At 42.9% G+C, this 17,766-nt stretch overlaps 1 protein-coding gene across 2 annotated transcripts in view; it reads right to left on the reverse strand.

Moving 5' to 3' along the window:
- The window catches only part of LOC110991182 (pituitary homeobox x-like), a 35,868-nt gene that overhangs the window by 7,296 nt on the left and 10,806 nt on the right, over window positions 1-17,766 (reverse strand). For both annotated transcript variants that reach the window (XM_022256428.2, XM_087129923.1), the window contains 2 exons: window positions 15,571-16,044; window positions 2,632-2,849 (listed from right to left, as the gene is read on the reverse strand). In XM_022256428.2, coding sequence (XP_022112120.2) covers window positions 2,632-2,849; window positions 15,571-16,039 — 687 coding nt within the window. In that variant the 5' untranslated portion in view covers window positions 16,040-16,044. The remainder of the gene's footprint in view (window positions 1-2,631; window positions 2,850-15,570; window positions 16,045-17,766) is intronic.

Here is a 17,766-nt window from a genome sequence, read left to right on the forward strand (position 1 = left end):
AGGCTACCCAAACGACAAATATTTTCCCCACTTCCTACTCAAGGGACTGCTATGGTAAATCCTTGTAGGAACTACCAAAACCAAAGAAATGAATAAACAAATCAGTGACAACTGAGACAGTAACTGAGAGGATGACCTATGACCCCCGTCACTACTCTGCCTCCCAAAATGTCAATGCAGCGCCCCCTCCCGTCCCATCTCTCGGCCTATTCAGCGGGGCATGAGTACGACCTGTTCATTAATTACCATTTCCTGACGATCAAGTTCATCCACAGGGGAGTTTAATTAATAAGCCGCCCTTTCGTTTCAGCCGTGACATTGGCCGGCGTGCCCGTCTGTGAGCGTGTGGGTTTAGTCGATGTGACACACAGCGATAGTGCCCAATCAAAGTTGTTTCTCTCAGTATTGTAAATCCACGAACCACAAATGCTCACGTTGATAGCCGATGCTCTAGCTACGTGAAACATCATATTTTATGCACAGAAATTATGCATACTCTAAAAGATTCCTGATGAGTTTCAAACATTAAAAGATCAATTTATTTTATGGCATTAGATTTCGAAAATAAGCGAACTGCGATATGTTTGAAATAGCTTACTTTTCTGTGACTGTAGATTCAGGTCATGTCTGTGTCATTTTAATAAAAGTGAACATGTAAGTTTTATTTAAGCGTTACTTTGGATAATAGCATGCACCCGGATGCCTCAAAAATTCAGGTACCCTCGTTTTAAATTAACAATCTGAAATTATCAAAATGAAACAAAAAGCCAATTTTCGCCTACAGATTTCGATTTCTGTGGTTCAAGGATATTTTGAAATAAGCGTTACCGGGAATGAGTAATATTTAAAACAAACGAAATGCAACAACAACAACAAAAAAGATCGCCAGGAGATGTTACTGCTAGTCTTCACAATGACTTGAAGTCAAAAACTCCTTACTACGTCATTTCGTTCTGTGTGTCTTTAAAGCCCGTCTGAATTATAAATGCTGTGTTTCGCTAAGGACGTTAGCGATATTGCACTGAATCATTCATGAAGAACATGCCCTTTGTCAGAAGCAGTAAACAGCAGGTAAATTTGAAGTGACCATGGAACAATTCTGAACTCATACCTGTAAAAAACTTGATGTAGAGTGTTTTGCCTTCATAAGAAAGCCACTAAAAAGTCGTTCCATCTTGATGCCATTTTATCATGAGAATCTTAAAATGATTTAAATCTGATTTCTTGACAGGACGAATCAATAATCAAGGAGCTCGCAGTTAGAAAAAAATCTTCTTGACATTTTAGTAAATTTTGACATGAGATAAACATCCTTCCTGGACAAACTATTATCAGAAAGGACTTTCATGCCTACATGAAAAGAGTCTTTAATTACTTGGTATGAGCTTTATTGGTCCAATGGTTGTAGTTTTTCTGTCTTGTTTGCTACAGACGCCATCTCGAAAATTTCCAATCACCGACTTCTAACGTGGAGAGCATTGCAAAGGATTTTGCTGGGTGCCTTATACGCAGAGGATTCAACCTTGGCCAAAACATCAACTCTGTTTTCCCCTTGGGTGTAAATCGCGCCAAAGTTACCCCTTTTAACAAAGTCCAAGTCTCCTCGATAATGCGAAAAAGGAAAAAGAATATCAATGTCATAAAGAATGACTATTTTTCAAAGACAGAAAAAGGCAACTGTTGTCGGTGTGTAGTGAGAATCCCATATCGTTGAAGGGGACGGGTTGGCCTTGGTACGGTTTGATACTGATATAGGCGAATAAAGACCTACAGCTGGGATGGAAGGTCTTGCGTTTGTGATTTGAATTGAATTGAATTCGGAGGACTGATTAACGATGACATAAAGTAAACAGCGGCTGTGTCTTCAAGGAATGGGGCTTATAGAGCCCCCCACCCCCAAAAAGAAAGCAAACAGCAACGGAAATGGTTCGCACAGCACACCGGCAAGAGCTGGAGATCGCTGCACATTTTAATATTCAAACACATTGCTTATGATACGAAGGCACGTATATGTCATTATCGATTCCTCGACAGTCCACGAGGGTAATGTGCCGAGGAAATCAAGCTCAAATGCAGAGCACTGTGTGGAATCTGGCAGTCTTATTTCATCTATGTTTCTACTGGGAAGGTACGCAAAATGCATAAAAGTAAAAAGGAAACTATTCAATGACGAACACGGTAAAGAGAGAGTGGACAGAGAATCCACTATGAAGAAAAGACAGAAAAAACAAACAAGACATTTGAGAGGAAAACACTTGCTAAGGGGCACACAGAGGGGTTAATAGAAAGTTGACACAAGAAAGACACTCAAAATCATGACTTGTCAGTGTCGCCAAAAACGCCCATACAAAGCAGGAGATTTCCATTGATACCATATATGGTTCAGCTTTCTCTGCACGATAGAGGATTAACTTCTCTTTGCCAAATAAAATGTGAGACCAAATGTATTATAACTTTCATGCAATCACAAATAACAGCTTGAATTTCAAGTGTAACTTTGGAAAACCATTTCAATTTGTGGCGTGAAGCCTATACTGCATTAATAAGAACACTGAAGTTTGCAGAGGCTGCTGTTTATTGGTAGCGTCATTAGGATTCCTTTTCAGGCGATAGCACACCTAGGTTCCTTACCCGGACGCGTGATTCAGTCAGGTTGGTCCAGGCCGCGATCTCTTCCCGCGTGGACATGTCCGGGTAGCGGTTCCGGGCGAAGTTCCCCTCCAGCTCCTGCAGCTGCTGGCTGGTGAAATGCGTCCTCTGTCGGCGCTGCCGTCTCTTCTTGCTCGACTCATTTTCCGACGAGTTTTCCTCGGTCGCGCTGGTGTTACCGTTCTCCACATTGGTCTCGCCTAAAGACAGAAGAATAAAATGTGAACGGGAGAAACAAAAGCAACCAAACCCAACGTGCCTTTGAAACATTATTCTTCTCATACCTTGGAAACAAAACAAAACAAAAATGATCAGAAAACAATAAAAAAAATCCTGCAGAATATTTGCCTCTAGCTTTCACCGTTTCTGATCTTCGTAGTCGGGATCACAAAGTGCCGGCCGTCCACGTCACCATGACCCTAGTTCTTCGGGCATACGACGAGGCAAACACGCTCAAGGCTAGTTCATCCCTTAGTCCTGCCACTCGAAGTATTGAGATGACAAGCTCTCGACTCGAGTGGCTCTCACAAGCCGTTCTTTTCTAGTTTCCCGAAGACCCTCTGCCGCTTTCTAGCATTGGCGTGAAAGGTATACCCAGCAAGAAATGAGACCGAGGGGTACCCCCCCACATGTCCAATCCCTATACGCATTCCAGACTATTGTTACTTAACACATCCCCCCAAGATGTCTGAAAGGAATTCCCCAGATTCCTGCGAGACAATGACCAACACAAAGCAGGGGGGGTTCTCTCCGTCTCATACCTTGCTGCATATGGTGAAAGGACAGACGGACACCCTCATTCCATAGAGACAGTGACAGAGATAGGTTCAGCAATAGGAAATTGATGGCAGGGCACCAGACTTTGGAAGGTGTGAATCTTGAACATGGTGCTGTCTTCCACGCGGCATTGCTCTAGACTGGTTCTTGGTTGTGATTCTTATTGCCGTTAAACCTAATAGTTGCCGCATAACAGTATACCATGAAGCCAATAGGTGAAGTCATGACAGTTGCTAACACAACTTTAATAACAGAAAATTAGGAACACATCTGGCGGCAATATTTCCATTTCGAACACATGTCCATCAGGCCCCCCTAATTCATAATGCTAGACTGGAAATTATTTACGAGCTGACATAGCGTGCACCATGATACCCAAGATTGTCCCAGAACTTACAAACGAGCTATAAATTGGCAGGATCAAGACTAACTTACTGCATGTGGTGTCATGCGACAGATTGCAATGAGCCCCTTTGGAAGAATAAATCAACCTGTAAAAAATATCAGCACTCGTGGCACAAGTGACAAACTTTTGCCGATGCTTTGGGAGAAAATTCCAGTTCGGTAATTCGAACATGTCCTGTTAGACTGTAAACAAAAATTAGTCATTTTGACCGATAAAAGTTAATCCAGCGCTTGCCTTAAATGGCTAATTTAAATTACTCAGACAGGCCAATGACTAACATTTACTGGTCAAAGATAAGTCAAATATCAGTTAACATTGATCGACATCAGGCACTGTCGACTTAATATTAGTCCTGTCTTGATTTAATAAGTCATCGAGACCCGACCTTCCTATATTAGTCATTTTGAGCACAAAATGACTTTCGTTTACAGTGGATACTACATACGTTCAATGTTTCACGACCTGCAGGCGTATTCTTATTGTATCTCACGCGACATTGCTTGAATAGAGGTCTGTTACAAAACGAAAGCACGTCGACAAAGACGGAATATGCAAACAAATCACACTAAACCAAAAAGTTGGGGGGGGGCAGCAGGTGACTCCAACTATACTCGTGCACAGTGACGTTTTCCTACAGTTGCTGAAACTCCTTACCCTCTATTGCCCTTCAGTGCAGTTGCCAAGGGAAAGGGGAAAACTGACAAAGTGATTAAACAGACCAAGATTTATCAAAATCATTATCAACAACATCTATAACATATCCTTGAGTAGTTGGTGAAATTCTATTTTGATTTGGATGATCTGGACTATTTCCTTTTGTATGCGACCAGTCAGATGTATGTTTCGTGCAAAATGTTGAGGTTAAACCTGCAAAGTGATCATTTTTGGGTCGGGGCATATGTGGTATATTTTGTTGATTTTTCCCAACGAACTGTCTTTTAGAAATTCCATCCTTTTTCAAACTGTCCTCTCGACTGAATGAAATCCACGGTAGGGTTTACAGACAATCCGTTTACACAATTATTTTATGCTTGAGTACAACAAAGCATGGATACACGGAGACAAATTGGCATTGTCATTTTTCTGATTGTGTCATATGATAAGCAAAGTACAAACCTAATTGGTTGCCGACAGCCAATTGGCTGGCTGACACTTCGCGTAAGCCGGGAGAATCTGATAATGTCAGCGAGCAGGCGATCCACCGAACAGCCGCGTCCTGCCTGCCAAGGCGGGCTGGGCCTGACAACTCTGCTAAGTGAAAGTGAAGACGGGTTTCCGTCAGGGGGGACCCGCGGCTCAGCCGGATTGGGTCACTGGGTTATTTCTGAAGGCTCCTACTTCTCTTTCCACAGAAAGCCGGCATCTCTCCCGGTGTAAATTATTAGGATTTGGCGCAATTATCGAAAGCGCAGGGTGCTAAGAGGAGCCAGGGCTATAGCATTAAACCGTTCACGGGGAAAAATAATGCAAATGGTACTAATTCTGAGCGGCAGAACACGAAAGTTAGTGAATGCTGTGCTGACTTTCGTATGGGAGACTTCAGAAGCCAGGCAGCACACGGCACTGAAAACAGAAGACACTGCGAAGTAGCATGTCCGTGTGCATAGGCTAGATTGAACGTTCCCTCTGTTTCTCTCCTGTTTTCGGTCAAAGTCGCAAATCCCCTCATAATCCGACCTCATTAATCCATCCGAGTCTTTTATCCTAGACCAGGAAACATGTTCTTATAGGTAGGTCTGCCAAGCCCAACCGTGGGCAGATGATGGAGCAGTGGGGGCTCCTCCCAAATGTGGCAAGGGAGAGGGGTGCTTCCCCTTCCCCTAAAATTAAAAAAAAATTAGGCTCTCCTGAGCTTAATTATCTGCTTTCAACTTCTGTTCTGAAATTGAAAATGTGTCTGCTCAAAGTCTACATTTGGTTTTATGAGAGAATAAATGTTTTATTGACAAAGACAAAAATACATTAAGGACGGCAAATGTTCCCACTATTACGAGTTTCATTGAGGTGAACACTGGTATTTTCTTAGTTTGGAACAAAACCAAAGCAATTTAATACAGTTTTGACCTATCGTTCAGCACGACTGTATTCTGGATTGTTGGGATTACATACTTCGTACTTGCACGTATAGGTACAGATGTCTTGGAATGTACAGTTTCTCACGTCGGACACCCGAAGAATGTTTTAAAAATCCTTGAAAATCCATCTTTAAACAGTTCTATCCTCTCATTGAAAACACCAAGCACATCTTCCCAGATTAAGCTAAAGCGATTATCCTTTCTTTTGACCTAAGGCATGTCGAAAGTAATTATAGTTCTCTGTTTGGGACGAAGCCACTTCCTTGTTCCTTGAATTCACCTTCAAATCATGCCACCTAAGAAAGGTCTAGGTGATTGATGAACAACAGGTTGGGAAATAGAGGAAGGTTTGCTTCGCTGTGGTTTTACGGTAGTCAAAAAAAGCTCATACACAAAATTAAGTCTCAGAGTTAAATGTCATTATCATCTCATTATTACAAAGGTATCACTGTGGGTTTATTTTAATTTGTGCTTTTTAATGACCATATCATTTAATTATTTATCATAATGGACGAAGTTGTGTGAATAACTTGAACAAAACAAGCAAATTCAGGTTTCGATCTGTTCACTTTGAGAGAATGTTGCTTTGGTTTCATTTAACATCTGCTTGCTTTTTTCATTTTCATTTCATTTCATTTCATTTTCAATGAGTGTGATCAAAACTGTCTCGGTAAGTCTTGGGGATGTCCTCTACAAAATGTGTAAGCTCTCGGACAAGCACTGAGCATACAGTGTTTATTAATATACGTTGGGTAAGGGCAAACCCGTTATATATAATTACAAAATGTGAGTTCACTCATGTGATTTATGTTATCTACCGTGGGCGGAATCTTTGTCCAAGACGGCCGCGACCTCTAATCATTGTATTGCAATTGTGGATGTACTACAGGGGCTTGGTTTGGGTGGTTGTTCAGGACTATTTGATCAACACTGAAGGTTGCGAAAAAAGACAGTGGCGGGCCTGTCTGCCAACAGCAACGACCATCGGGTCGTCCATTGAGATGATTGCACTTTAGGATGGCGCACCGTTTTTTTTTCCAATGAACACTTCCTTGTTTATAGAGTGATCTCGTTGTAGCTGTTGACTTCCACAAATGGCCGATGAGAACACTTTAGGGAGCTTAGATTTTTCTCTAAGACGGGATAACGGCAAATGTCCCCAACCCCCCCCCATCTGTAAATCCCCTGTTTGTGTATTAAATTCAGTAAAACTTAACACAACTCAATTCATTTAAATTCACTGTGATATTACAAAAATACAAGGAAATCATTTTCTCAGCTTACAATTACGAACAAGGTGCGTAGAGAAAGATGTGTTCCTCGAGACAAAAACCAAATCGTTGCTGGTTACTTGAGAAGAATGAAGTTACTACAGAATAAAACGACAGGAAATGCGGGATGAACCAAGATCATCTATCAAAGTTAAAAAAAATAATAATCTAACAATCTGCCAGAAACAAAAGCACTAGTGAAGTCAAGATGTTAATCGAATGTCTACTCAGCTTTCATTGTGACCCGTAGGTTGGTTTAGCGGAGTTACTGCCCTTATTAAGGGATGAGAGTTGTAATCACTGTTTCAGGACAACAAGTAGGAAAACAAGTACATCAAATAAACAAATAGTACATCCAAATCCCATTGTTGAAAAAAATATTTCTGCAATAAGTTCGGTTCGCGTGAGTTATGAAATTAAACATCCTTGCATAACGAGTAAAAGCGGAAGTAGGAATGTTTACAACTGTCGGAAAAAGAAGCTGTTGATTAAAAGAAAAGTTTTAGTCGTGTACATTAAGTCGTGTATTGTTTCCAAGAAAGAAGCTGTACACGACTTAACAATCTTATTTGTTTCCTCCAGGAATAATGAGAAATTCGGATCATGTACAGAATGCTGGAACAGAAGCGGTTTGTGTTCTGCTTCTTGATGTGTCACCGTTTCTGCTGACCTCGTCCGCTGTGTTTACGGGTTCCTCTACGAATCTCGCAATAAACTTCGCGAAAGAACACAAAATTGTTTCGCAAAGTAATATACATGAGATAAAAACTCAGGGCAAAGGTGAAGGTCTGACGGTCAGACAAAATTCGGGAATCGAACCAAAAGCAGTGAAGACGAACTAACCAGGGATTGAAAAATACCATGGGGGCTACGGTTTGTTTACATCAATAAGCCTACAGGCCTACTGGTAATAAAAGGATAATCTCCTCGATATTTTGCAATTCTGATAACTTACGGGCAACTGTTAAATACGCCAAGGCCGGAAAACCGAAAATGTATAAATGCATGTAAAAATTATGAAAGCAAAACTCGTCTGGCGTCAGTGACAGTGAACGTACGGTGCACCGATCTCGTTCAACATCGATTCACGTTGTTATCGAGTATAACATTTGATTACTGGAGGGAAAATGAATATATCCTAATATTATGTGTGGGAATATTTATGATTTATCAGCTCTCATACGACGACAAAAGACACGAGATTGAAGCTAACCCTAAGATATGAAGGTTTTAGTAGAAGCACTGCATGAAGGTTTTAAGGTATACAAGGCTCATTGCTAGCTAGGGTACAGAAATGAATACACGGGTGGTCGTGCATAAGGCGTGATCCTGTGAGGGACCTTGCTTCGTACGAATCTGCACAATCTATCCATGATTGTAATAAATGAAACCCCAAATGCAGATAAACGGGGGAATAAAAGGTGGTCCTTGTCACAACCCCTACAAGGGAGAAAGAATGAAAGGTGTACCTAGGTCAGCAGTTGACGAGAATTCATCGCCGCTCCTGTGCTCACCATGCCTTTGCCCGCCCGACGTTGCCGCCGTGCCATTGCAGTGAATCCCCGGCGACATGGCAGAGAGAGTTACCACAGAGCCCGGCCTGGGACTCGAGCCGACCAACTCCTCCAGAGTCGACAGCGGCTCACTCAAAGTGTTCATATTTGTTTGCTTTTTTTTTTTTTGGTTTGCCGACGATATGTGGAGTCCCCAGTAACCCTCTGGGATTTTCCGGCTATAGTAATCAGGGGGGTAAGTCAAAGGAGGATTCAGGGGTCTTCTTCCGTCTTCGCTGTAACGGACGCGCAGTCGAGCCCCGGTCCCAGGAGTCGGTCCCAGTTACGCTGAACGGGGTTGAATAGTCCACGTTCATCCACTCAGCTCTCGGAGGTATCGACGCTCAGTCCCCGCTAAGCCACCCCGCTGCACCACGGATTCCACGAGCTCAACCAACTAAAGCCGTAGCTTGCAGGATTATCGAGGGGGGTAAGCAACGAAAGACTGCGCGTAACCGGATGAGTTGAGCCCTCACAAAGATACACGATGATGGTCCGGGGATAAAATGTTAAGACTGTGGAGCTGATTTCGTAAAAACACGGGTCCAAAAACAGAGTCTGTGCGATGAGCACACGCAAACGGGAATGAGGAGAGACACAGGTAAAAAAAAGCGGCATTAGCGAGGAGTGTTGATCTTGCGTGACTGTGTTTACGTTGTGCGCGGTGCATGTTCAATGAACTCCGTCCTGTACGGCTGATGATGCATCCACGTCTCCTGCTCATCGCTCGCTGCTAGTTCCCAGTGATGTCATTGGAGCTTTCGCGTCTGAACCATGCACGGCCCCCACCGTGGTGCGTGCGTGTGCGTGTGTGGGGCCGGCCAGGACCAGTCAACACACGGGGCAGAACCTGTCAGTCACAGCCTCTCCCAAACCTTGATTGGTTGGTTTGTAGCCAAGGTGGGTGGAATCTTAAGTCACCGGAAGCGATTCATTAGTCACAAAAAGTGAACTTCATACCTCATTAGTGCACGTAGCCTCCGTATTAATACAAAAAGGGCCTTGTCACAACTCTGGAGATTTATTTCTTCGATCGTAATTTTTTCTAAAACTCTTGCCAGGACCTCTTGACGACCTCCGTTTTTATAACAATAAGACCAGGATTTTCCCCAATCAATTACGGCAAAGAAAATGTCTACATTGTACTTCAGGTCGGTAAGCCTAGTGCCCTTGGAAAGAGCCTAAAGTACTTTAATGAAGACAATAAACATTTCACTTGATTTTTTTTGTTCATATTCCTCTTATTAGAAGGTAATGGACAAGAAAAAATAATTCAATTCCTACCTTCACATCAAGAAACATTTTCATGCAACAATCATTAATTTCATGTCGCGTTTTCTTGGTCGTTTCACCCTCTGTGTATACTTAAAATAAGGAATTCCAAAGGAATCCAGTTCTTACTTTTTTTTATAAAACAACTTGCTCCATTCCTCCATTAATGAACCAAATAGCAAAGTATACAGGCTTTACCGCTGATGTCTCTTCAGGCCTTCTGAGTTAAAACACACTTCTGGGGAAAAATATATTTCCCTTCTCAAATTATTCTATTTCTATTCTTTATTGGGGAGGACACAAAATCTCTTCATACGCATTTGTATCTCGCGAAAGTAAACTCTCACGGCCAACTTGTAAGCGTGGTCATCTGTGTCATCTTTCAAAGCCAAAAGGAAATTCGGGGAGATAAGAAGACTTCTTTGGACCGTGACACAATGTCAAATTCGATCTGACAGAGTCGTTGTTCATTATCATCCCGCGTAGTGAATGTTGATGCTCTGCCCTACCATTCGCTCACAACCAACTTCTAAGATCAGTAAGCGAATAAATTCTGGCCTTGCACCGCTTCTGTGCGTTCACTGTGGTTTTGGGGCCATCTATTTGAAGCTCTGTGATTCCACAAGAGGAATCGATCAGTGAAAGACCGGACAAAACAAGCGACCGTGCAAGGACTCCATTTTGGCCGACACACGGTCGCGACGGCCAACTCACCACGTAACCTGTTGAGGGCGCCCTTTCAGTCAGCTGGTAGCGCAAAAATACAAAAATTGGGCTGACCCGTTTTAGAATTTAGACTGTATACACGACGAGACAACTTATGTCAATTATTACGATGAGCTTTAGAACACTGCATAATGAGCTATACAATCGAACATCTGTGTTGATTTGGCTAATGGTGATATTTTTTGATTTCATAACCCCTTCTAATGTACACTGAAACGTGAAGTTCTAGGTGGCTTGAAAATATGACCAGACATTCTGAATGCCTATTCTGCGACAGAGAAAGAAATGCCTATGACGTTATCAGTGGCTCCAAAACTTAACTACCATCTCTATTTTCATGTGAGGGATTGGGTGATCCATCACATTACTTCATTTCCATTCGTCGATTATCCAACATCCCTTGTTATTTTAAGGAAAAATGGGTTCTGTAATAGAAAAAAATTCTTCTTGTCCCTGAGTCCCCAAAACCTGATATGGAAACCAATAGTGGAGAGACCGAAATTCTCGGGAAGGTTTAAAATAATGATGTTGTAATGGAAAAAAGAATTAGGCCTTTGGTCATTATGGAAGAGCGTTTCCCAAATTTTTTAAAATCCTGACTAAAACCAGGATATTTATTAGTCGGTAGGAAAGAGCGCAGCCATCTGTTGGTCGTCGTGCACAAGCTATAAGAAGTGATCCCAGTAATTTTTGTCATTTCAAAATGAAAATTACACAAGAATGCTTTTACATCAACGTCGGTGTCTTAGATTATAAAGGCCATAGGCCTAAGTGATACCAGCACCATGGTTACTGCATTTGTTGATGAACACCAGCCATCGATGTACTTTTTACGTCTTACCTTATCGGCTATACGGTTAGCAGGAACTATTAAAAACATTTGAAGGGGACTTACAAAGCAATAGTTCTTGCATCGAGAAGCATCATCCGAACACTAAATTCGTGACAGAGCAAACTCGGTAGACATAATAAATTGCCTATAACCTGGAATCACAGACTCATTTCTCCCCTTCAAAATAGGTCAGCATTTATTATTTTTTTTTACTTATACTTCTACGTTCTGTCGATGAATTACGCCGTGTCCGTCGGCCGTCTGTTAAGCTCTTAAAAGCCTCCGAGATGCCAACATCAACATGGCGTGATACGCGGTTAATTGATACGCTGATACAGACTTGTGCAGGTTAGTCACGCCGGTTCGGGGCTGTTCACACCGCGCGAAATGCTGTGCTAGGGGCGTTTAAGCGCTCACATGGTCGGCGTACAGAGCCAACAACATCCACAATAAAGAAAACTTGCCGTTCACTTGTTTAGCGCGACTTAAGTTGCGAGTCTCCTTTCGGGAATTCTGCGATGGGCTTCTAGGAGCAAAAACACGGATAATTGTTGGAGGCGAGGGGGTTGTTTATTCGGTTTGCCTTGTTGTAAAACCTCCAGTGTTTCGACTTAGACTGAGAGATTTCATCTTATTTTTCTTTCAATTGTAAGATCTTTGAGTCTGGGCGAGGCAGCAAAACAGACTGTTATTTCTGAATCACTACAGCAGTATATTGAAAACTTAATATTAAATGTTTGAAATACTAGAGAATTGGTTGAATTTCTTTTCCAATGTGCCGCTACTAAACAGCAAGACTGTTCCAGCAAACCATAAAGCATGAGCCAGCTTTTTGTTATACCAAATACATGGCGAGTATTTATGTGTAACACCTGTCCTAATTTGATGTCGCAAAGTCACAAATCCAATCATTTCTGTTTGATGATATGATTATTCCGCGGGGGAAAAAAAACAATGTTCTGTTCATGGCAATCGATGCACTGTGAATAAAACTGGCGACGGAATTCTGTGCAGAGTCATTTCAACCAACATGTGTGGAGTCGCCTGCTATCATTGTTGGTTTTGGTTGAACTTTTGGTTAACAAGTGAATTTCCATCAGCCCAGGGTTGGAGCTTTCTCGAAACTGTGGTTCATCGACTGGCGTGAGGGAAAGGGCGTCAGGGTGTTCCCAACAAAATGCTGCATAAAATTTGGATTTCACAACACTGTGGCAAAGTCCCGGAATGAATCCGATTCAATCGGATGAAATCCGATTATCATTACCACAATGTATATAGGCATACGAAGAGTGAGGCCGGAGAGGGTCAACGATGAATAGATCTTTTCTTTTTAACCAAATAAAATCAAGGTAACTGATGATTTAAAAGAATGCGATGATGACAGAACAAAAATGTCATAATATGATCAGTGGTTCTAAAACTCATCTCCGAGTTGTATGACCGGAGCTTCATCCTCGTTTGAGTGGATTAAAAATGCTAATTTTATTTTTTTCGACAGAAGTCCATTCTGGCACTGTAAGGAGGCAGGTTTGGATCAGCACGCAGACCGAAGTTGCCGGCCACACCTCAGATTTGAACTCCAATTAACGGATGGATGATCTCCTATTTGTACAGTTGACTGTCTTACAAGCCTGCTAACAAAAGTGAGATTAGACTTGACACGGTCCAGTTTTAACAATTCTGCGAAAACCACTGTACGCCTGCAGTGGTAGAGAAAAAATATTATCCCTCCTTTTTGTTTCCCGTCTTAATCTTCATATGGCCATTGCTGAAAATTGATCGGTTTTCGTCCCCGAAGATGGATGGCCGAAAGGGTGCTTAGTAAAAGAACAGGTATATTGCTACAAGACAATTGTTTCTCATGAATGGCAAATGAGGCAAGGGTTACATTGCCGCAAGCGGGGAACGCGTATATATAGACTCGCCATTAAACCTCTTCGGAATGGGACTATACGCGGAAATAGAAGATGAACATAATTACGGGGTGCAATAATCGCACTAAGCCTTGCCAGGCCATACGATCAGAGTTTGTAATGGTCTACGCTTCATCCATTTCAGCGAGCATGCGCTGGGCTATGGCATACGGGCTTGTACACACTCAAGCCCCCCGCGGGAGATCACGGCCAGAAACTCGGCGGCAGGTGGGACGCATCCGTGAAGTCCATCGCGCATGGGATTCCTTTTATGGGGAGGCTCGGTATCAATTTTTCGCCGGAGATGACAATAATGATAGCCCGACTTCACACGGTGGGCAATTTGCTCTCGTGTGTGCGCGCCTCCCTGGCCCGCAAACACCGTTCTCCAAATTTACCCTGGTGTCGCGGGATCAGCCTGCACACATAATTAACCCGGGCAACCAGGGGGCTACGCGAGTCCCCGGACTATCACCGTGTTTGACTCGCAAGGTCCCGGGACGATTGACGAGCGTGAGCGGCGAGTCACGACGGTCCATTAGAGTAAATCACGGAGACATGATGTCAATTATAAGTGGATCTACATAATTTAGCGAAACATTACCCACCGACAGAGACGGGTTCTAAACTTCCCGCTGCTGTAACGGTAAGCTTACGCTGCCAACGTGAACAGGTTCAGTAAGGTTCTGGAAACATTAAATGGTATCACAGGTAGCCTGCAGTGAGTTCAGGTTGTTGTTTGGTCAAATGACCATGTCGAGAGCGATCCTGATGTGAGAATTTGTGGTACGACAAGGCACCACAGCAGTCTAAGGCGAAAACCAGTAGACGACACCGATGTTTGAATAGTCCTATTTGAGAAGTACATGCTAACATTTACCAACCGCTAGTATTTGGTCTGTGACGTCTTCGAGAAAGAAAAAAACTGGAAAATGATTGGTTTCTTGAACCGTACGGTTAAAAGTAAAGAGTAATTGCGATGGAACTGGCTTTGGTGGCAAGGTGGTTTCGCATAGGAATCGTTTGATAGTTTTGATTTTTTTTTTCGATTCTGTTTGAATCTGCTTCATTTTTAAAATGCCCCACGCATTTTTAACGCCTTGGTGGTGGTACATTTTCGGATATTATTCGGCCAGAAACACATTTTCATAGACTGTTAAATGAGGGCGCCACCGAAGTGTGCCTGATAAGTTAGATTTCTTACTAAGGCCATTTCCCGATTCTCGATTTTGTATCCGGTTTATAAGGCTTCTCTCAAGCCTTACACCTATAGCTGTAGGCCTTTTCCTGTTAGTATCAAAACGAAGACCCCCCAAGTCTTATGTTGGTATGCAGAACTTGAAATTCCACGGGCAGTCGTTGTCCAAATCACCCAAAACAAGGACTTCAATCAGGAAACCTTACTCCGATTCTGCAAACGAAGCCGAATTTCAGTAATGGCCTTGCTATAATTTCTTTCCAATGATCAAATCACCGAACTAATTACTACGCATACATTAAAAAAATTTTTCTTAGTAGAAAAGAAAGAAAAGACATAGTCGACACATCAGATATCCGTAATTAGCGCTATCTTGTCAATCGGAAACACCCACCGAAGAATTGATGACTTCCGCCTTGCATCATGATCATCCGTGAGTCACCGCGAGAGGGCGTGTTCCCTTACATAATAGCCCCGACCTGATTAAGATGCCAACAGTTACGAAGGTTGCGACGGAGCGGATTCGTTTGGATGACAAGTTCAGCCAAGAGCTTGTCTCTTTTGGGTGCGTTTGACGTACCGGGTTTGGGTGGAGCACACCCATGATTTAGTTCTTTGTCGGGTGTATTTCAGTAGTTTGCGCCAAGTCAAGTTAGCTAAAAAAGAATAAGTTTACACAACTTCTTTACAACCATGACACATATTTTAGACCTTATACGTAAAAACTTTGTACATTTATACACAAATCAAAGATACGGGTAAATTCAAAAGGTGGTCAGATGTCAGAAACCTAAATGATAACATGTATAGGGATTTCTACATCCAGTTGTACAACTTTGAGCATGAAGAACTGACGAAAAGCACCATGAGAACATGCCTCGGTCACATTCCAACTTACCATTAACATCACTCCGGCTGATCTTTCGACCTTTGACCTCGACGTCATCCATGACGATGTCCACCATGGCTCTCGACCCGGCTGAGGATGCGCCGACGGTGCACAACTCGGTCATCCGCGGTTGGTGTCGGTCGGTCGAGCCGGTGTCTATCAGGCCTGGAGCGGCCGGCGGCCCGCTCTTCTCCAGCACGCGGTGCGGGGTGGTCGGGATCCCGTAGCCGTTGGAGTCCGCCTGCACCAGCATCCCCGGCGACACGTGGCCGTTGTGTCCCACCGATTGCTGCTGTGGCTGCGGCTGCGGCTGGTGCTGTTGTTGCTGCTGCAAGGCGTTTGTGTCCATGTTCAGCAACTCGGTTCCGTTGGTGGAGACGGGAGACCCGTTGGTGTGTTGGGTGCCGTTGTTTGCGCCGAAGTGATTAAACGACGGCAGAATATCACTGAAAGGTCGTCTGTTGTCAAACTTGAACATGGTTGCTGTTGGAAATAAAGATATGCTTCACGTTTATACATATTTTTCTCAACCAGGAAGGGGCACATGCTGAAAACCGAAAAGAGAAGATGATGCACCTTTTCCGCGGGAGCTGGACATTTACTTTGCACGATTAGTCTAAGGATCGCACATAATGATCTGTGAATGTTCGTTGTCGTGACGCATGACTGCCTAAAGTTTGTTCTAATTGTGCTCGTCCCCGTCCTTGTCCTGTTTCTTCCAAATGACAGGATAGCCAAGCAGCAGGCTCCCGCGTGTTTATTTTTGCCCTAAACCAAGCAGGCAGCGACACCGCTGAGTTGTCATGATTCACGGGTCGGTAGTTGAACAGGAACCGCATTGTTGGCTGATATTGGATTCTTAAAATAAAGCAAGAAAGGTGTATACTCTGACCTTTCAAACATTCAACGTTTCCTGTCTACACGTCTGCAAGTGTTTGAATTGACATTTCTCGTCGTAACTTCATTTATGCCCTTTCACTAGTGACTTCTTGGACGTTTCACCCATTAAGTCTAATGTAGGCCTATCGGGCTGTCTACATGAAAAACAAATCTGCAATTGTAGTCCTTTTTAGGAAAAGAAAAGCTATAAAATATTAAGGATATAAGAGAAGACACCTTGGGGTTCCTCATTTAAATACCTCTCACATATCGAACTTTAATACTTGCGTAAATTCTTTCTTATTGTGTGTTTGTGTTTGACCACTGGCTGTCATAGTCTACCTTCTTGTCAAGACTGCCGCTGATATGCGAGAATTGCACCTTCGTTATCACACCATATCATTGAATGAATCGGACGGAAGATCCCAACTTTACTCGCCAGAGTGTTTAGCCATTGAACATTTTTGTAACACTGTTTAGGTTGTAAACATGTATAAATGATAAACATGTTTAAACTTCTCATGGATAGTGTTTAACAATTGGACATTAAATTGTTTAACATCTGAACGTGCTTCCAGACTGCCCAACGCAATTTTTAGAGTGTACAGAAAGCGATAACGTTCGTTTCTCCTTGAGAAGCCGATGTCATTGTTGCGTCATAGTCGGTCATTTTTATAACGCCAATTTGGCTATTCCTCATTCGTTATCAACTCTCGAATTCCTCCATTTCCGGAGGGCGACGGTATTGGCTCACATTATTCATTAGTCACCCTATAATTCCTACAGCAAGCTGAAGGCGTCAACCCCTCCCACTCAGAAGAAAGAGAAAAGGAGTGCTCTTAAAGACCTGTAACAATTATTATGCAATCAGGGTGTCGTCTCCAACATGGTCAACTGTAACAATGGACATCAGTTTCACATCGGTTAAGCCGGACGATTTTTGCATGCATTACCCGTTCAAATTAATGACAGGCATTCCGTATCGTTCGAATGGGCCGATGAAAAAAAGTTTTTTTGAAGTCGGAGTTGAACTAAACACGAACTTAAAACAAAAAAATCAAAGATAAAAGTTCAAGTGCTTTGATAAAAATGCGTCCTGCCGAGCTGGGTAACGCAGAATCATGGCTTTTGTTCGAAATTTTTCTCAGCATGCAATGTTAAAAGACCTGCCAAGTTTGGGCCATTTTTCTCTCAGCGTTCCGTGGAATCCGACCCGCCAATTAGCGCTTGATCGGCTCCCGCTGGGACAAATGATTCAATTAACGGCCAAGGAAACGACAATTTGTGGAATTCTCGAGAGGGCCTCTAGGAAAGTCAGCCGCAGAT

Source organism: Acanthaster planci, linkage group LG19, assembly GCF_054643075.1.
Source record: "Acanthaster planci isolate LZ-2023a linkage group LG19, COTS_SCS, whole genome shotgun sequence".
In the NCBI taxonomy this organism is placed as follows: Eukaryota; Metazoa; Echinodermata; class Asteroidea; order Valvatida; family Acanthasteridae; genus Acanthaster; species Acanthaster planci.